The sequence below is a fragment of the Pararge aegeria genome, chromosome 14 (assembly GCF_905163445.1).
Source record: "Pararge aegeria chromosome 14, ilParAegt1.1, whole genome shotgun sequence".
Lineage (NCBI taxonomy): Eukaryota > Metazoa > Arthropoda > Insecta > Lepidoptera > Nymphalidae > Pararge > Pararge aegeria.
The window spans coordinates 7,159,912-7,181,754 of NC_053193.1; the positions used below are offsets into that span (position 1 = coordinate 7,159,912).

At 33.9% G+C, this 21,843-nt stretch overlaps 1 protein-coding gene across 7 annotated transcripts in view; it reads left to right on the forward strand.

The window, feature by feature from the left end:
• Positions 1-21,843, forward strand: part of LOC120629608 (cytohesin-1) — a 69,273-nt gene that overhangs the window by 40,371 nt on the left and 7,059 nt on the right. For all 7 annotated transcript variants that reach the window (XM_039898591.1, XM_039898588.1, XM_039898587.1 and 4 more), the window contains 6 exons: positions 4,107-4,239; positions 12,842-13,040; positions 14,301-14,562; positions 19,271-19,389; positions 20,263-20,374; positions 21,519-21,649. In XM_039898591.1, the coding sequence (XP_039754525.1) occupies positions 4,107-4,239; positions 12,842-13,040; positions 14,301-14,562; positions 19,271-19,389; positions 20,263-20,374; positions 21,519-21,649 (956 nt within the window). The remainder of the gene's footprint in view (positions 1-4,106; positions 4,240-12,841; positions 13,041-14,300; positions 14,563-19,270; positions 19,390-20,262; positions 20,375-21,518; positions 21,650-21,843) is intronic.

The following is a 21,843-nucleotide window of genomic DNA, read 5'->3' on the forward strand; positions in this document are numbered from 1 at the left end:
TACTATCTAGTCTAGACAAGGAAGACCGGCGGTATCATGTCCCTTGGGGAATGGGTTGCCGACCGCAAATTATGTTAGACGTCGCTAGACCGTAACGTACGGTGCATTGTGTGTCTACTATCTCATCATCATATTAATGTATATTTTGACATACCTATCATTACATACATATTCAATATGTGATACCAAAACTTTTGTTGAATTTCAATAGATAGAACTAGTTGGTGCCCGCGTGTTTAAAATTTTGATGATACTTATTTTATTTTCTGACCCTTGAGCTATCACTATCCAAAAAGATTTCCACTCACTGCACTCTGTTGAAAACCAAACAAATCTTTCCCACGGGAAACAATTCATTTTGCAAAAACTTCATTTGCTAAATAAAAATTCATTTTTCTAAACTAATGAAATTTCAGTTTTAAAAGCTTTTCACTAAGTACCTAGTGGACGAAATTTTCCTCTATGTTACTGAGTAAAGATCTGGTAACAATCATAATACCGCATTGCGTATTGAGTAGTGTTTTGATTTAGTTCGTCAACAATCGTTCTTATTTGCCTGTGCTCTACTTTCAAATATGCTACGAGATCAATGCATATAATTGCCTTCGATTTACATGATTGGTTGTTTGTTATATCTCAGTTTTATTTGGTTAATTGTGGATGACGATAATTATATAATATTACGCTCTGCCTGCCTCACTCTTAATCAAAGGAAACGTACAATTAAATTGAACGAAGTAATTTAGAAGCTCCCAGGGTGATGAAAAATGAGCATTAAAACGTGGTGCGCACTTGACTCAGCTTAAGTGAAATGCACTAGAGAATTCTTGGTATACGTATGGGTGTATCGAAATTCTTGGTATACGTAGGTATGTTCTATAGTAGAATTTGCCATTACCATTTTATAGGAAACCATAGAAAAAACTAGTAGAGCAATTCCGGCAGGATTACTAAAGGATTATCCAAAAATATTCTCATGCCGCGGTTTCTTTCAAGGTTGTTGAATGTTCATGGCGAAAGTGATGAATTGAGTATTGACGACGCTTAGTGAGACACAGCTATAAAACAGCTATAAAGCAGCTTTTCACTAAATATAATAGTTAGGATTATGAGTCATCTGGATCGATTCCCGGGTTGGGCCGACAATTGAAAAATTGTCCACTCCGGGACTCGATAAAAACAAAATGCCGTCGACTCCGGGGATTATCACATAATATGATAATGGTCGTTCAAGCATACCAATATTAAAGCAGCGTGAAGTGACATAAGCTCTTATTTCCTCGCACCTATGGTAAAGGAGGTCTGTGCCCAGCAGTGGGACTCGAAAGATAACGATAATAACGAAACAATGGGAATCTTAACGTGGAACGAAATTTTTTATTGGAATAATGCTTTTTATACATGACTATTACTAATGCTTTTTATTTCCGTGAATATAGTACGAGACGAGTGCCTAAAGAATGCCGGATCTTAAAATTTCAACCATGCCTAGATGTCTAACTTTTGAGTATACATTATGCATCCTCTTTTGCTAGTAAATGCAAAAAGGTCTATCCTTTTGTGGTCTATCATGAAACGGGGTTGGCATGGCACGATTTTGAAAGAAAGAATAATTCGTTCACGCTGGTACGTTTTTCTCTGGCAACGCTCGCTATTATTTTCAGTAACTTACTTCTTTGTGGCGTTACTGAATGTAGATTTCCTTTGTATATCTTCCATTGTGGTTGACGTTCGGATGAAAAGCAGATTGTCCTCCTCAAAAAGTACGTATTTTTTTTTTTTATGAAACCCGTACATTTTCCAACAGATTCCTATCAATCCCAAATCCCATTTATGATGAATTGTAGTTTTAGAGAGAAGAACCAGCAAAGATTAAGGAAACTTAAAATTACAAGATTTATGGGCTTGTTTTTAAATCGTTGTCGTACAACAACATCCGTAAATATTCGCAGCTTGTTTTTTTTGCTTTTAAGCTTAGTTAAAAGTGGTTAAAATAGATTTTCGATTTTAGAAAAAAATCGGCTGGCTGATTTGTAATATTTTTAATCAATTGGTCTTTGATTAAAACGTATGCAGACTGAGAGAATAGAAAAGAAAATGAAAAAAACAGCTAGTACGGACAAAGTGGAAACGAGAAATGAGAAAAATACAACACAAGAGGTTGCGATAAACAAAAGCAAAAAAAAAAAAACAACATGGTAGGGCAGACTGCTAATACGAATACCCGCATGTTTCATCACAAAATGTATAAGAGATGTAACATTATGTACAAAACTTGACGTTATAATAAGACTATCACCGGTCATTATACATTTCGCGTATAATTAATAAATTTTACACAATCCTTATTTCATATTGAGGAGCTTGCGATATGAGCGCTGTATTTTTAATTATCCAGACAATTAGACATTGTCAGTAACAATGTTATTACTGAATTCTAGGTTAATGTATATCGCTGTTTCTTTTACGGATCTGAAATATTTGCCATTTTTGTTGTTTATTTAAAAATGTTTTGTCATAAGTTTATGTTACATAAAGTTTCCATTTTTATAGGTTATAAATTTTAAATGCAATTTTTTAATTTTATTAGTTAAAATTAGTAATGCTACTGAAAAATTTACCCAATTAAATTTTTAAGTGGGTAGAGTTAAGTAAAAATGACGTTGTCATGTTGATGTGTATTTGTCGGATGCCGTTAATGTTTCTGAGCATAAAAACCGCTAAGATTTAATTTTACTCTACACGCGTGGCGTTGCGTGGAGAGGAGAGACATGTTGCAAATATTACATAAGATGAACGTTTTAAATCCTTGCGAGTTGCAATAAAATGTTTCATTAATCTATTATATTAGTTACTGTTCTTGGTAAATATTATTGCGTAATACTTTAAAGCTTTATCAGTAGCGGTTTCTCGGGCAAGTGAATAAACAAAGTTTACCTTAATACTATTAATGGGTATTTTCAATGTAGATGACATTGATGGCTGAGCTCACGTGAATTTTCGTCGGAGATTGCCGGACTTGTTAGTTGACTGTTTCGTGCTGCGCCGCGCGAGCGCGCTCTTGACTGAGAAGCCCAAAATGAGTTCAGAACTACGAGTAGGGCAATCTCCGACAAAAATTCAGCTGTCAATAACATTAATGTTATTTACTCACCATAGTTAAAATTCTAAAATTTTGCGTGAGATAAGCCGTCTATTGAGAAAGGTATGAGCTAAATTAAATGGCGGGAAGTTGCGGGGCGTAGTTCATGTTTAAACGAAGAAAAGAAACTTTGTCTTAAGTCTTCAGGACTTAAAACAAGGTTCAAATTGACGCACAATGGTCATGTGATGTAGATGTAAATGCAAATTTCAAATGCTTATGTACCGTTTAGTCATAACAAAGCTTCGGTTACGTTAATGTCATGTATCGAGAGTTACATTCACTGCCATTCCACGACATTGCAGTCTATTTGTGGTTTACCTTGTTGCGGTATCAATCGGCTACGTTGGTGCGGCGTCACTGTGGTAATTGATAATTTCTTATCACTCGGAATCGGTGACGCTGCGCTTCCAATTGCATTGCATTGGAAAATCCTTCTCGTTTTTACGAAAGTACTCTACCACGTCTCGTTTGACGTTTTCTGGATCAGAAGAATTTTGTAAAGCAGGCTCTTTCTTCTATATTTATGCTGTTTAACTTAGTTTGTTATTTTCGTGAGCTGCGCGTCAGGGGTGCATTGCAATTTGCATTGAAAAGAAATCCCTTATTTTGTGTGGACGAAAATTACTTTGATATTTATTTGTGTAAATGTTTCTATGTTCTGTATTGCTTACAATCTGGTTTTGAGCTGGAATTTGATTGTTACCTTTCTGTATCCTGTAAATGTATGCTTAACGATAACATATTCTTTGACATCTTGGGTTATATATCAAAACGAGAGTCACGTCGACTAAAAACTTCAGTAATCAATTTAGTTCTTACACTCTTAGTTTACTTTTTGTTATAACATACACCTTTTGCAGATTATTGTTAAGTGATAGTGGAAACTACTATCGTTAACTTAAAAACTCTGTAGGGAATTTTTCCACAACTTATTTTAAACTCTGTTTTCTTTTTTTTCTAGCAACTCAAAGATGAGCTCGGCGAGGTGGTGGCCGAGTTGGAGGCACTCGACGGGCAGGAGGAATGCAAGCAGAACAGTAAAGCCAAACAGATGAGCATAGGCAGAAAGAAATTTAATATGGATCCTAAGAAAGGTAATTAACTTAATGAATTTTATTTTATAACCTAACGTGTGTGTGAGTGACTTTTATTTTATATACCTGACGATCCATAACCAAAAACTTGAAAATAAAAATATTTGATGAACTTATTTTTACCCGACTACCCGGTTAAAATGTAGGTATCTACCAACCCTTCAATATTTCACAGTACACAGTGGCACCAACCGCGGGCGCACACCCAGTCCGAATTTGGTCTGCAACAAGACTGACGTCTAAAATTTGTCAGTTATCCCTCCCCGTGTGTACACGAATAAATGTATAAATGTATATCGTTATTTAGTTACTTCATTTTACTTATTTATTTGCTGTGAATACGTGTTGTGACAAAAACGTTACACTCAATTAAATTCGCGGCCAATTAGAGGTATTAATATATAGCTCTAGCATTGCTGTTTAAATCCAATAGGAACCGTGAATTATGCGGTTTAAAAAGTGGTATATGCCACTCTTCGGTCCGTAAAATATCTCTAAGTAAATTGTTCTTCGTACTTGATTAAAATTAAAAGTTTGTTTGTTGTTACACACTCTTGCATTAAGTAATTACGTTAGCATGGACTAGTAATATTGAAATAAATAATTTGCTGTTATTTTTATTCAATGGTTGAGATAAAATCGCTCATTGTTATTCGATTATCGTGGAAAATATTTTCCATTGTGGGCGAAGGCAAGATGACGTTTTCAACCTATAAAATGATCACACGGCTATAATGTGTAACAGAAGCTTTACTGCAATGGCGTTTACATCATGCAGGTGTGCCATTCCCACGATGGATCGGCTTATTTAGGGCTGGCAGAGCAGCGAAATAGTATTTATAAAAGTTTTAAACTTCAGTACCTATACTTTCGCGGACGTCGAGATTATTATAATTTGTAATGAAAAGTTTAGAACAACAGCTTTCACACGGTTGTAAATTATTTCTAGCCTGTATTTTTCAGTTTTTTGTTTACATTTTACCTTGGCCAACGAATTAGTTTGGCCATCCAAAGGGGCAATGCTGCCAGCATCTTAGGAACTGTGCCTCGCTGAGGTGGTTTCGAGGACGTTTTAGATTTTATTTAGTTTTAAATAGTTTATTTTAGGTTATATTTGTTAAATTAAATTAGAATTGTTAAATAAATGAACTCGTTAATGTTTACATTTAAATTGAAATTATGTTTGTTTGCTAAAATTTATTTGTTAACAATTTCTGGCTCTCGCTCATAAATCGATCATGCCACAAAACAGAAATAGATTTTATCCCGGACAAAATATACTTATATCCCACAGGATTAAAAAAAATTACTTACACTTAGATGAAGTTGTGCTTATGTCCGCTAAGCAGCATTGTTGCAATGTTAAATTCCCGTCTGAAAGGCATGGTTGCCGTTTTAATTACAAGCACATGAGGTTTATACCCGCAGGTTGATGGACACAGGTTGATACTTGTAGGACATGTTTTTTGCATATCCTGCAAAGTTGCACTGTTTGTAGGCGATGGTTTTCCACTTACCATCAGGTGGTCATCAACTTGGTTGGTATGTATACTGTTACTATAACAAAATAACTATACATAATGCTTAATTTTTTTTTATGGACTTGAATATTTCATTCTGTATTACAGAAAGTTATTTCAAAAAAGTTAGTAAAAAGACAAAACGATTTCAAAATATCAAGGTTACTTAACTATTTTCAAGTTGCACGTGAGAAGTATTACACGACAACGTTACGTAAATATTTTCTATGAAAGATTCTGTTATGTGAATTTGGCAACCCTATATGTATGGGATAGTCTGCACTCTGCATTGTTGACATAAGCGGTCAATCGACCTGTGCCAACATTTTTACACCTGCAATATGCTCTTTGTTCGGTCATTCAGTGTCTGATGTCATGACTTTGGAAAAATGATTGTCTCTAAAATGGAAAGCAGAGTAGAATATACTTCTATATAAAGATAATGAAAAGGGTTTCGCCATTGCGTAATCGTGTTTTATTAGGACAAGTGAATTGTTCTTTGTTTTTGCAATACATATCTTTTGTGTGAAGATATGATATGCTTTAAAGCATTGGGTGCCTAAATTACTTACAATCTGCAATGAGAATTGCAATAACCATTTCACCTTAAACTTTAAAATCTTTTCTCTTTTATTTTATAATATTTAATATCTGTTCTTAGCCTTGTGGTTAAGACATCAGCCGTGAGGCTTCTAAAGGGTAGTTAGTTATAACTACTCTTTAGAAGTTATGTGCGTTTTATGCAATTAAATAAGACTTGCTGTAATGGTGACCGAATCATCGTGAGGAAACCTGCATGCCCGAGAGTTCTCCATAATATTCTCATAGGCGTCAATCCGTACTTGGCCAGCGTGGTTGGTGGACTTCGGCCTAAAACCATCTCATTTGGAGAAGAGACCCGTTCAGTACAGGGCCTGAAATAGGTTGATGGTGATTAATATCTATAAACATACGCAAATTTCGAGTTACCTGGTATTCTCAGTTGTTGGTATCTATTCTTATGAAATATTACTTAAATAAAATAAATAAATAAATATACTACGACAATACACACATCGCCACCTAGCCCCAAAGTAAGCGTAGCTTGTGTTATGGGTACTAAGATGACTGATGAATATTTTTCTGAATTATATATACATAAATACTTAGAAAATACATATAAACACCCAGTAACTGAAAAACACTTAATGCTCATCACACAAACATTTTCCAGTTGTGGGAATCGAACCCACGGCCTTGGACTCAGAAAGCAGGGTCGCTGCCCACTGCGCCAGTCGGCCGTCGAACTTATCATATGTATTACTTTTATAAGTCATAGTAGGTACTTCGCACCTTCAATTTATCTTTGGATATAACACGTTATATTTTTATTGTTAATAAGGATATATGATGACCTGTGCCTCATAGAAGATCTCAAACATAGATTTTCCGTTGCTTCAAATGATGGTGTGATACCGCCAAGCATCTTTGACACTATTAGTTTCTCTTTGAAGCACACTTGACACAACTTCCTCACCCTCCTCCTATTATCAAGCATCACTTAGTATAGACAAGTATAGGCAACGAGCGCAGACAACTTAAGGGCGAACGCACATTAAAGGGACGGTGCGTGTTTTTTTTTATCAATGGCTAATTATGTTGTACACAAATCTCTACAGTAAACAAGTTAATTTCGAGGCCCCCCTGCAAAATAAGCTAAAGTTTTCTTATGCTTATTTTAGCTTTGCGTTCTAACTAAAGATAACTAAAGGCATCTATATATAATATAGGGATAAGGTATATAAGGGTTTTAACAGTGGATAAAATGGTTTATTAATAGCTGAATTCCTCAAAGGAGGATGTATCGATTTCTCCGTTGTATAATTCTTTTTTCATTCAGCAGTGGAAGTTTTCTGATAGGGTAACGGTGAGCTCAGCTTCAACAATATTAGAAAAAGTTTTTTTGAACTCACTATCTGAGCAAATTTATTAATTTGTCATGTATTAAATGAATAGAAATCTTTTAAATTTTAATAATACTATATAATAATAGATATTCTTTTGCTTTTACTAATTAAATTTATTATGGGTTATAATAAATTTAATTAGTAAAAGCAAAAGAATATCTTGATAGACACAATTCAGTTAATCTTCTTTTATTACTTTTACTTATTTTCTATTTATTAACTTTGTATTTCTTACATAATCAAAGATTATCTTGACTTGGTGGCACAGTTATGAGTTTTGTTACCAATTTTGCTTAGCCGAGCAAATTCATTGCTCCGTTTGGAGCTGAAAAGATGTAAAAGGTTCAACAACTTTATCATTTGCGGCTTACGCAAGGTATAAATGCTTTGTGAATGCATCTCTTGGGATTTCACTTTAACTCGGAGGTTTGCAAAATGCACCGTTCTTGTACCACTCGAGCCGTACTGTGCTTTGAATGAGCCATTTGCAATGTAGTTGAGGGCATCAATGGTATTAAGGTCCAATTAAAGTCTACGATATGTACAGATCTTTTTCCTAAGTGACGGAGGTCGGTAGTGACTGTGCCTATAGTATCGATAGTGTTCAATGGAGACAGTTTTGGCAGTCTAAAAGGACATCTTGTATGTGTGACGTCCGCCGTTTTAACTTTTTCAAGATATTACTGTTGCTGACCAAGTATATTGAACAGAATAAAACCCCCAAAATATATTGAGGTTCTTCCCGAAAATGACTGGACTACTTTGGACCATTTTTCTCTTTCTATTAATATTTGATCAGTGTTTCAAAACCTGTCACAAGGTTGGCATGCGCAATTTCATTTAATTCACGCTCTAAGGATTCAAAGAGGTGTCGCAGGGGTAATATTTAAAAGCGGTACAAATCAGGAAGGATGTGACAATTCCGAGTTACGTCAATGACGATTTAGTTTCAAGTCATATTAGAAATATGTATAATTGAGTTTTTTCTCAGTCATTTTTATAATTGACTGTGTGTTCTCAGAAAGAAACATGGGAATGTTGATATTTATAAGACGGCGTTAGCTACCTACTTATTATTCCTATGATATCGGTATTTTCACTCCAACCAATACTGTGATATAGCTTAGTAAATAAAACATTGTAAACAACAAAGCTAATAAAACACATTCGTACAGTGTTGCTGTATTGCTACTGGATCATTTATCATCATCATTATTGCCGTTCAAGGTTAATAAAATCTCTGCAAGTATGCGGAGGATTCGCAACCCGAGTTGTTTCAATTTGTGAGGGAGAAACGTTTACTACATATACAGAATTATTAGATGTATATCTGCTGCCACTTTAATAAGCTGCCGTTTACAATGTGTTTTATGCTAATAACTAGTTCCCTGAACAGAATTAGTGAACATGGTCGATGTCGAAGATTGTACAAATACATTGTATCCTCAGGTCGAATGCATTTAAATTCTAATTATAAACACATTAATAAAGTTGCATCGATGGTCCCAGCAAAATGTAAAGCTGGTTAGAACCAGTGTGCTACTAGCGCTTTTAGGATATTTCCTATCTCGGGTAATAAAGTTTTTTAATTTAATTATTGAAAGTTTGATATCACAAATACCCCGACGGCAGTGGCATTTTATAAAACAGCATCATTTTTATTTTTTTTTCTGGATTTTCCGAAACTTTTTCGTGTAAACTAAAGGCTATCAATATCATATTGACCATCGTTCTTATCCACAGAATAAAGTTAATAAGTAGATATATATTTAAGACATTAGAAACGCTCCTCGTAGTAAATATCTTTTTTATCCATCCATCATCCTTTGTAATTTGTCATTGTCATCTTCAATTATGCATGCTTTAAGATTGTAAACATTACACTATCGCGTAATGGGTAGAAGCATTACTTTTTAGTGTCATAACGTCTGAGATTAATAACCTTTTACTGTTGTGCAAAGGTTACAAAACTAGTAAAATTATGGTTGCTCACTCCATTCGAATGTGTTTTATAATAAATAAATTATTTACCGACATTTACAAATTACACTCTGATAAAATTGATTGTAACTTTAAGCATGACACTATTACCTGTACTTGCAAACATTACTTTACTATGTCGCAGTGCGTTCGAATTAACATTCTAGGAATACTTACTCCGTTATATTTTAACAATTACCTAAAATACTTGTTGGATTGTACGAAAAAATCTCAGTGACTTCAAATGTAGTTTCTTTTAGCAAACCGCTAATTCGATTTGTATTTGGGATACATATTTATGTATATATTTTATGATTTGCATTGTTACTTAAGACATGGAATGATGAAAATGATAATTCGATAGATAATTTGATGTTTTCGGTACCGATCATTATCGTTAGAAATAACTGTTTATAATAATGAAGTTGTTTTCTATGGTGAAATTATTAAGTTATGCAATATGTTGCATCATAATAGTGTCTGACATATTATAGTGTGTTCTTTATATTTCTATACTTAGTAGTATCATTAATTGTATTTCATACAAAGAGCGTAATATCATTATTCGTTTTTAAACCACCAGTCATTTAGGTCTTTATTGGATATAGATACAGTAAACAGTTATACTCAATACGAATTTGCGTAGGTAAAACGATCCATGACCAATTTTATATATTAACCATCCATGAACAAGTTGCACACCCCACATATAATAATAACTACAACCTTTACAATCAATCTTTGCGGATGTACCAATTCAAATCAAAACTTAATATATACTTTTGAAACGTTGTCACTTTTTACATTGTAGTGATAACTATACTCATACTGGAAACTTTCGTCACAGTAGATATATAAGCTTAAGCAGTATCGAAACTCGACCCGTTTGATAAAATAATTATCTACATTCCACAGGAGTGTTAGGATTGTCATTGTAATTTATGTAAAAAAAAAAAAAGTTTTTTGTGTCTCAGCTAGAGCAATGCAGGTTAGATCTTTTCTTGGGTTCCGTACCCAAAGAATGTCAACGGGACCGTATTACTAAGACACTAGTCCTTCTGTCGATCCGCCCCTCTGTCAGCGGCCTGTATCTAATTAACCGTATCAGTGTGTACAAGTCTATGTAGGCCATATAGCAATAGGCTTTTATTAGAAAATAACAAACACTTCTGACACACTTGAAAATTCACAAAATTCGGATCATTCGGAATCTTTTGACAAACAGACAGACACACTCCAGGAATTTTAATAGAAGTGTTAACATGTATAAAAAAAACCCAAATTCTTTGTAAACAAACTAAATAATTTCAATCTTCACAAAAAAAATTGTAAATGCGTGAATCTGTGTGTGTGCTATTTAGCACGTTTGTTCGTAGTTTCCCTACTGCTTTAATATATATACTGTGATCTCGTTGTATTCGTGCTCTGCGAGTATTGGTTTTATAAAACAGGTACATATACAAATTATAATTCAATAATAATAATACTGGGCAATTTTGCGAGCCTAGTACAGACTGGGGACCAAAAAGAAATAGTATAATTAACACTTGATTTAGCGGAATGATTCAAATTTCAAGGAACTTATATTTCAGTTTTCATATAAAATTGCTTAACAATTTTATTGAGTTTTTGTTGCAAAAATAATTCTTGACTTCATATTTTGACCTTGAATGTTAATACATCTGACGCTATGGTTGTCACCGCGTACTTTTAAAGAAAACTTTTTATACTTACTTTACTTCAAGCATTAATTAGAAGAGAAAGTCGTGGCACAAAGGTGTTTCCTAAATACCTAGCATGGGTATTTACTGAAAATCATATAAGAGTGTATATATTATTAAATTATTATAGTATAATTTGTCGTCCTAGTTGGGACATACAGGTAAAACGGCACTGCGCCATCTTATTATCCTTAACATACATTTACATATAAAACAGATATGGGTTAGCTCATAAATAGGACGGCCCACGCTTTCCATCCCCTGTTGAGAATCTGAGTGGGACGTGCTTGTGGCGTCAGAGGCGAGTGAAATTTATTAGTCTCGTGACGTCAGCGAGATAAAGATGATGTTTTAATCAAACAAACTAATCTATTTCAATCCTGCGGATAAATATGATAAAAAATGTCTACCAAATGAAAGTTCTTTAAGACATTATAAAACTTATTTTAACGTCCTTTACGTTATAATGAATGAAATAAGAATCGTCAAAGATATTAAAATGATAAAATTCTTAGCCAAAGCAGTAGGTCTCCTGATATAATCGTTTTATTAATTACTATTCTATTTACTGTTTATTAAACCCAACAGAATTGCAGCAGCTTGGTGGATCTTAGCTCTCTCTCTCTCTCAGTCCTGTGCAGTGCAGCAGTTAGAAGTGATTTTTAACATAAGTTTACAGACGTGTATCGTCGAATTTTCACTAAGTTATTTCGGTGAACCATTTTTATCCTTTTATTAGGTAAGACCTTGAGGGGTACCCCATATAAGTTGGTAAAATTCTAATGAAAAACCGCGATTACACGACTACGACTAATTTCTCGACTTGCGTTCAATATTAAAGCATACAATCAGTAGATGATAATTTTCAGCAATCAGAATTGGATTTTGTATTTCTTGAAAGCTATTATTGCACATACAATTGTTTCATATAGGTCTTACTTGGTTAATCAACAAAGTTTTTTAAACTGTAACGTTCGATGAAATATTATATCGATATTGTAAATAACCTACTTCCTTTGTTGTCGAAACAAGTAGAGCAACTATAAAAGCAACCGCAAAATTTTCGACGTGCCTTTCTCAAGTGGAATTTGTCCTCCATGAAATTCCTCTAAATAGTAGGCAATAATCTTACTTCTTTGGTAATGCACACCAATTGTTATCGCAGCAATTGCTATACTCGAACATATTCTTGTGACATTAAGCTTTTAAATATATTTATTTTATTTATTTTATTTAATAATATACATATCAAACACTTTTTAGGACCTACTTGCGTCTGCCCTCAGAAGTGTTGCTGTTTATAGTCGATGGTTTTTCGTGAATCGCGCGCCATGTGACTGAGCTTTTTTAACAGGTCCATATGTATAAAAGCCAAAGGGCATCGTTGACAAAATGAAATTTAAATTACTAATGTTATTAATTATCCTTGTTTCAGGCATTGAATACCTTTATGAAAATGGGTTATTACAAAGGACGGCCGAGGACGTGGCCCAGTTTTTACACAAGGGTGAAGGGTTAAGTAAAACGGCGATAGGGGATTACCTCGGCGAGCGGTCGGAGTTCAACGAGGCGGTACTCCGGGCCTTTGTGGAACTGCACGACTTCACTGATTTGATACTTGTGCAGGCATTAAGGTGAGGATAGCTCTCGTACTACGATGTCACTGTGTCAGCTTTTAAGCCGTATTTTCCCTATTTTTATTCGCTTGCTTGAACAAATCCACTCTTCTATATATTAATTATGCGAATGTGTGTCTCGTTGCTTGTTGTTAATTTATGCTACCATGTTCGCATGCATGTTTGATACAAAGATTACTTCCACCGTGTAAACGGACATCATCATTATAATTATCAATCCTTTATCAGCCCACCACCACGCTGGCCAAATGCGTATTGGTGGACTTTGCTTGATTTATGAAAACATTATGCAGACCCCTCAGATAGGCTGGTTTCCTAACGATGTTTTTCTTCACCGTTAGAGAACTTACTCTATTGAACTGCTTAAAACCCACGTAACTAGGAAAAGTTAGAGGAGATAAATATTTTCATTATTTTCTTATCATCATTATTTCATTAGGAACTTACTTTGAATTGTATTTTAAGACTTTAAAGACAATTATCTAAGCTTTAAATTGAATAGAGAGATATTTGGTTTAATAATTACTGATTATACAAGAGTTAAATGCGAGCCATGTAACTTAGGAAGTTGGGCATAAAGCTATATAACCTTATTTCCTAGCCTACCTTATGAAGGGTAATATGTTTAGGAACAGTTCCGAGCTAGCAAATGTTAGTATAACGTGATAGGTCAAAACGTAAGCGATGAAAAGACGTGAAAGACGTAATGAATTTTTGAATGACAGAACCTTCAGCACAGCCTTCACAACTTTTGCACTGATTGAAGCTACCTAAAGAAAACACGTCTCTACAGAAAATTCAACTGGCATTAATTACTATAAACGTAAACTTAAGGTTACCTTAAGATTCTCATTTTTAATTGATATCAAAAAAATTTAAGAAGGTTTAGAATAAGCTTTTTACCATATACCGATATGATCGCGGTTTCTTAACTAATTTGAGTGATCATTGTATCATTCATTAGTAGCTCCAGGTTATACACATTTAAAACTGAATATTTTCAATACTTAATGCAAGTTGTTTATTGATAGTTAATTACAACCTGTCCGTCTTACTTGTATTTGTACTTTTAAAATACCTATACGAAAGATATATATATATATTGATGCGATTGTAGTTAATTAAAACATAATCGATGTTAATATAAATGTGTAATTGGTATTATATTTTGAGTTTTTATGTAGTTTTGATGTAATTCATCTTTGTTTTCAATCGACTGCTGCGATGTATTTTGAATAAACTTTTTTGCAATTGCAGGCAATTCCTATGGAGTTTTCGATTGCCTGGCGAAGCACAAAAGATCGACCGCATGATGGAGAGCTTTGCTCAACGCTACTGCCAACTGAACCCCGACATATTTACGAACGCGGACACGTGCTACGTGCTCAGTTTCGCGATAATAATGCTCAACACATCGCTTCATAACCCCAGTGTGAAGGACAAGCCCACGCCTGAGCAGTTCGTCGCGATGAACCGCGGCATCAACAACGGCGGCGATCTACCTCAAGAATTGCTCTTGGTGAGTTATTTTCTTTTTAAAAGGCAAGAAATATATTTACTCTTGTTATACATAAAAATGGGTGAAAGTATGTAAAACTTTTTGCATGGATTGCAAGTTATTAGTTGTTGTGAAGTACCATCCCATAAGGCATAAGTGTGAAGACCGTCATTTAATTTAAATGGGTCCAATAACATACTCCCACGCTTTTGAATAAAAAAATAATCATCGAAAACAGCTTTGACTTCAAGAGAAGGGAAAGAAATTATAGCTTACTTAATAGTGCTATTAATGGTAAAAAATTATATACACTTTGCTGATCTGTTTGAAATAGTACGATTGATTTCTTAATCACTTCCAAAGATGTCCATCCGATCTATACTATAGCAAATGGAATAAAACTAGTAAGTGAACTTATTAAAAAACATGTTTAAGTACTTAGATAGCATGATCGCATGCCCCTAAACACAAAAATTTCAGCATAAAAATATACAGCGAAAACTTTCAATTCAACAATGTATCCACTTTTGTGTAAACTTGGGCAACTTGCCGGCATTAGAGCGGCTCTCGTGTTGTTATCCCTAGCCAACTCCTGAATTCGTGCTGTTATTTTTTATTTTTTAAATGTCAACGTCAGTGACTCGCAGTCAATCACAGAACATACAAAAACTGCAAGTGCAACACAACTAAAACAAATAAATCACGACCTCCGTGTAAATGACAAATCCATCCATTGGTACATCCGTTATATCGCGATGAATCACAATAATGGTGAAATATTCCTCGTTTTGTTATACTAAATGAACTCCCGGCTTTGTTATAACTTTACAAAAATGATATAGTTAGTGACTCGCAGTTAATCAAACAGAATAAAAAACGGAAGTGTAACTCTACAACCATAATAATTATAATTCGATATCTACGCCTGAATGACAAATTCATTTTGTAGTATATTTAATAACACTTACTACTTATTGGTAATTTACGTTGGTTTAGTGGTTAGCATGGTCAGCTAAGGATCACAAAGTCCAGGGTTTTATAATTCGATTGTCAGTTCGAACCAAACATTTTTATTTATATATATGAATTTTAATTCTGTGCATCAATTAAGTTGAGGATGATGACATCATCGACTAACATCGAGCTTAGAATAGTTTCACAACTCGGATTGATGGGGACGAGTAGATTAGGAATGTGGGTTTTCAATAAACGCATAATCGGTGTTAATCGCTATACCCTTAACAGGTTAGCCTGCTACCATCTGACAGCTACCTGCTACCATAGACTGCACATAGTTTAATATCACGGGAGATTACAGTCGCTGCTAGGTTTAAGCTTAGTTTCTCAAACTCAATATTAAGAATAGGTTGACTGATTAATTTAAATATCGAATTTTAAATGCAGGCCGTAAACTGCTAGGTTTTATCTACTCTTTATGGAAACTTATAAAATCGGATTGTATTTACAATCGCAATGATAATTCTTAACGCGTAATTTATAATAAGGCTACGCACTCGAGGTTTCATCAATTAATCTGAATCTATACAAACACAAAGGTTACCAGTTGCACAGATTACATACCTATTATTTTGTATTAGGTCAAGTGTTGATACTTTGTTGACTTTGAAGTCTAATTTGAATCTACCAAAGATTACGGCATTAACAAAAACTTTCCGAAGAATCCAACCGTGTTCTAAATTTCCCATTTAAATTCAATAATTTTCAATTCTTTCAAAAATAATCTAAATGCTTGTTATCTTGAATTTAAAACGCTCAAGCGAATAAACATTTTATTAAATTAATGTGATAAGGTAACGATTCGTTTATACTATTACCTCGATTGTACCGTTGTATCACTTATAGCAACTAAGAACATTCCTGTTCGAAGAGGCTTAAGAATATTTTAAGTAAATTTACTTAGTAGCCTTAACGCTGCGCAATGCAGTTAAATACAGTTACTTTCCTTATTGAAACTAAAGTTTTTTTTTGCTACAGGTTTCAGATAGAGATGCATACTATGTAGTAATTTAGACGTACGTAAAAAACAAGGATTTATAATTCAGACGGCGTTTTTAATTATATCTGTTCATGCTTACCACGTCCAATAAAAAATAAAAAGTTTTTATCCAAATGAGCGCGAATTAAACTAAAATTCCCTAAATTAAATAAATGGTAATATAGTTGCACGTTTTTGAGTACCGGTTTGTTTAAGGTTTGAAAACTAACGTGTGTGTACTCGCTGAAGTTTGGTTTCCTCTTGGAACTTTCGGTCTCTGTTTTCTAAAACAACGTAGGTGTGCCATATGGCGGATGTGGTGAAGCTTCCATTTCTACCACTTGCCATAATTATCAATTAGGTATTAATATTATTATTAGAACCTATGTTTAAACTATTTATTAAATATTATTAATTTTGAGTCACTAAATGCTTTGACCCCACCTTGTTTGTTTGATAAGCTAAATAACCCTAATGACGCATTTCGATACACCCATACACTGATAGTCTGTGTCAATATAACGACCTCCTTATCACGCCACCATAGTATACATTTTCCCGCAATCTCACTCGTATATTACTTTATACAATCGATATCTTTTTAATGATAAGGGCTTGACCACGATCTCAAATGATGGCGGATGATAATGCAGTTTCATAGATAAGATTTAACGCCATGCCCATACTGCAGTGCGCGAATTATTAAGGCGTGATTACTTTGTCCTAATTTTGCTTTTTACCAAAATCAAATGAATATACTCGCATAATTGATATGAAGTTTGATCAAAAGCGGTGCAAAAAAAATACGTTGCATTTAACTCTTACTTACTTATAGTTTAACTTATAGGTGATCTTAAAAAAAAAAACTAACAGGTTACACTTAATGGTATGCAGAATACTCCATGGGCTTAGTACTTCATTAATTGAAGCAAAACTGCCAGCAAGTTTCTTTACCTGAGATAGCACAAAGACTAACTAACTACTTTGTCGTGTATAAGCTTTTGTAACTTGATTCATTCTTGAGAGTATTTAACTCCTGCTATTGCATAAGTTAGATCATTATTTAAACTTATGTAGGTTAAAGAACATTAATTAAGTCTAGGCTACGGTACAATAATTATCTATTTATTAATAACAGATGAAGAACTAGAGCCTAGAACTTTTTTATCATATTAAAATATTTGGAGCATTTGCTGCCTTTCTTTACCTCTCTCGATTTCGGCTTTGCAGAACTTGATTTCTAACCAAAAGTAATGTCACGACAAACAGACAGACAGACATGTTGTTTAGTTAGCGACATTAAGACCTAAACATAAATAGTTATTTTGTATGCGATCTATTTATTTAACTTGTACAACCTTTGTCACAGATAAGCCAGCACCTTTATGAGAAACAACAGTGGGCAACTTTAGGACTCTTAATTCTTTTCTTAAATTAAAATAATAATATTTCTGAAGCATGGACGCACTACTTTCTGTATTATTATTTTATATGTACATAGACTGCACCGATAGCGATGTACAATTTGACAAGTTAGTCGTCGCACGGTATTCGACACAAGTGGTAGATAACAATTGTTATAACTTCGTTTTATAAAGTATTGTTGTTTTAGTTGTTTTCCAATAGGAGAAATTGCGGTTCATTGTGTTTGATTCTGCTTGGTGTAGGTTATTATTTTGTTTTTGAGTTTGTTGCCGAATGGAAAAGTGCGTTGTGCAAATCTCTCTTTAGATTTCTTTATTGAATTGGTTTCGTTTTTGTACCATGTGGATTAAGAGATCTAATAAATCGTTTTGTAATATATTCTTTGTCCTTGGTAAGATGATAACTTTCTTCTTAAACTTCGGTTTCTGAGTCCTACTGGAAGGCATATTTATTTGCATGTTAATTAAATATTTGTGCGCAAAACATTGTTTGATCCAGGTTTGTATTTGAAATATACAGTTGATACCTAAAAGCATGGAGATGTTATTTCCCTTAACGGGGCGTCCATAAATTACGTGAGGTGTTTAAGGGGGGGAGGGGGTCGAGTCAAATCTCATCTAATCTTACGTTGGAGAGAGGAGGGGTCTCGGCAAATATCACGAAATTTTTTTTCTGATTGAAACAAAAAAAAATTATACTATTTTGGTCCATTTAATCCAGATTGTACATGCTTAAGATTTTATCTTAAGCGTAATCGTAATACGATTAAGATCATTTATGAATTCGTTCGAAAGAAATTAAACTCTCAGCAATATTGATTACTAGTCTTGAATAGTCGTAAATAAAAGCATGAAGCAAATTTGTTTTTTTCTTATTACAATGACAATCCAACGCGTTTACGTTAGAAACTCACATTTTGAAAAATCTCACGTGAGATTGGGGGATGGGGGAGGGGGTTGAATGAAATCTCACGACATCTCACCAGAGGGGGAGGGAGGGGCAGAAAATTAAAAAAAACACCTCACGTAATTTATGGACGCCCCCTAAGGTATATACCCGCATAGTAGCATAGTATATCTTTCTCCTTCACTCATATTATATTACAGCAAGAGTTACTTCATTATGCAACGCAACGTTTTATTGTGATTGTTGTCAGGATCAGTCAGGTTAAATAACCGTTTTTGAGGTACTAGGGACTGTTATAACATCTCACTACCTACCTATTTTTTTCAACATCAAAACCCAAGGTTTTGTCTACTCTCATATATTTCTCATTCTATGCTGATTTAAAGTATTTCTTCTTTACAGTCTTTATACGAGTCGATAAAGACGGAGCCGTTCAAAATCCCAGAGGACGACGGTAATGATCTCATGCATACCTTCTTTAACCCGGATAAAGAGGGTTGGCTTTGGAAACAGGGGGGCAGGTGAGTGATTGAGTTTTACCCAGCTACTTAAGTTTACGATTTTAGCAGTATATAATGGGAAGAATTTCCAAAATACTTATCCAAAATAAATCGTCGCAAAATATCATGGGCCATGGAACCAAATATGAAAACAATAGTTTATTTACTTTCTTAAAAAAATCAAGAAACAGAATGGAGACTTCTGTTTGAAATTCTTTTTACAATGATCTTAGACGTTATGATTATGCATTTTTCAAACAAATTTTATGAATTTTGCAAATTACATTAAATATCACAGTCATTGTGTGAACAGTTTGCAACAGTTTGCTAACAAATCTCACATACAATAATTTTGCAAGTCATTCACCGTTGATCCTAGAGCGGGCAGTTACCTTGGCCAACGAATTAGTTTGACCATCCAAAGGGGTAATGCTGCCAGCATCTTAGGAACTGTGCCTCGCTGCGGTGCTTTCGAGGACGTTTTAGATTTTATTTAGTTGTAAATAGTTTGTTTTAGGTTATATTTATAAAACAATTATTTTAAAGAATAAGTCATTCACTGAATTTTATTTTTTTAAACTATGCTTGTTTTGTTTGTGTTTTATTATCATCATTTACTATCATTGTTTTGGTTAATACTAAAATATATTGTCTATCTCATATATAACAGTTGATCTATGCTTGAATTAAAGTTTTTTTAATCTACTATAAATTTGTGTTGCTACGTTGTTCATTCATGTAGGATAATTTTGTAATATACTTGTATGTTGTGGGACTATGCTCTAAATCTTCTCTCCAATGTCGGAGCACTTACTTAGCAATGGGGCGTTAATAGGCTGATGATGAATTATGATTATGATGAATGCTACTGATATATTTTTTCTTTCTTTTCAGATACAAATCATGGAAGAGAAGATGGTTCATACTTAACGACAACTGCCTTTATTACTTCGAGTACACGACAGACAAGGAGCCTCGGGGCATCATTCCATTAGAAAATATTTCTGTTAGTATATATGCAAAGTAACATATTCATATATGCACATATATGGCACTTCTGATGATTAATTACATGTAAAATATGTACATTATAGTGTGATGGTGGTGATAATTACGCTCGTAAACTGAAAACTAAAGCTACAGGGGTTCCACACGCGGGTGAAGCTATATTTTTTTTAACCCATGGCGTACCGTACTTTGGAAGAAAGTTTTGGAAGATAATACACTTACTAGATGTAATTAGATTATTCATGGATAAATATAGCAGTCACAAAATAAATTAATATAACATTGAACATTATGCAAGATATTATTGTAGTATAGTGTATTGTATACAAATTTAGTATACTATAGTATATATTTCTTAGTATGTTTTTCGAAATCCCTTTGTTAATGGTATTATTCCTCGACCAACAAATCTCTTATTACAATAATCATAATTAAATAATTAAGAAACAATAAGTTCGTAAAATACTAGCACTGCCCTTATTAAACTTAAACAGGCTGTTGTCACTTTTTCCCCAATTGATTGATGTCGTTTTGGTGCTGTGATACGATTACCATGAAACTAAAATAAGAAGTACATCCACCAAAATCGATATTATTAGTTCCAGAGATACTCGTATACCACATGTGGCGCTTCACATGGGAACATAATTTAAGCGATCTTTCGTGCTAGGACTTTATTAATGTAGGACTTATAATGTAGGATTACTACCAATACAATATACGTTACAATGTACCCCCCAGATATTCGTGCGATATGCACTTACTTCAAAAAAGTATAGAGGTGTTTAATACTAAGCAGGTGTACAATATACAGTTATCTAAACTTTTTATCACTTTTTAGTCTGTTACATTTAATAAAAACAGTTACATTAAAAGTTTTTCTTCATTAATATTTATTTTTATTCATCATCATCATCATCTTTGTCAATCCTTTACCGGTCCACTACAGGGCATGGGTCTACTCCCCGAATGAGAAGGGTTTAGGCCTTAGTCCACCTACATTTAGTTAGCAGATATTTTTATTATCTTTTAATATTTTTAAAAATCTACTGTAAAACGAAATGAGAAGATTGTTAACATAATAAGACAGATAAGAAAAATGAACTATGTAAATATAATATAATATTGTAATATAACTCCAGGTACGCGCAGCGAGTGATCGACAGCGGCCGCACTGCCTCGAGTTATATGCGAGCGGAGGTGCTGATCTCATCAAGGCGTGCAAGACTGACTCTGAAGGGAAAGTCGTAGAGGGCAAGCACACTGTATACAGGTAAATTTAACTTTTGCAGTTCACCTTAGTTTTTAGGAAATACAATCATTAGACCTTGGCATCGCGCGGTACATCAAATTATATACAACGTGTAACAGAATTACTAAATAATAATGAAGGATGTATAAGTATATTGCATAATGTACACCCTGTAAAAATATTAAATCAAAAGAAGCATAATTATTTTTATACAT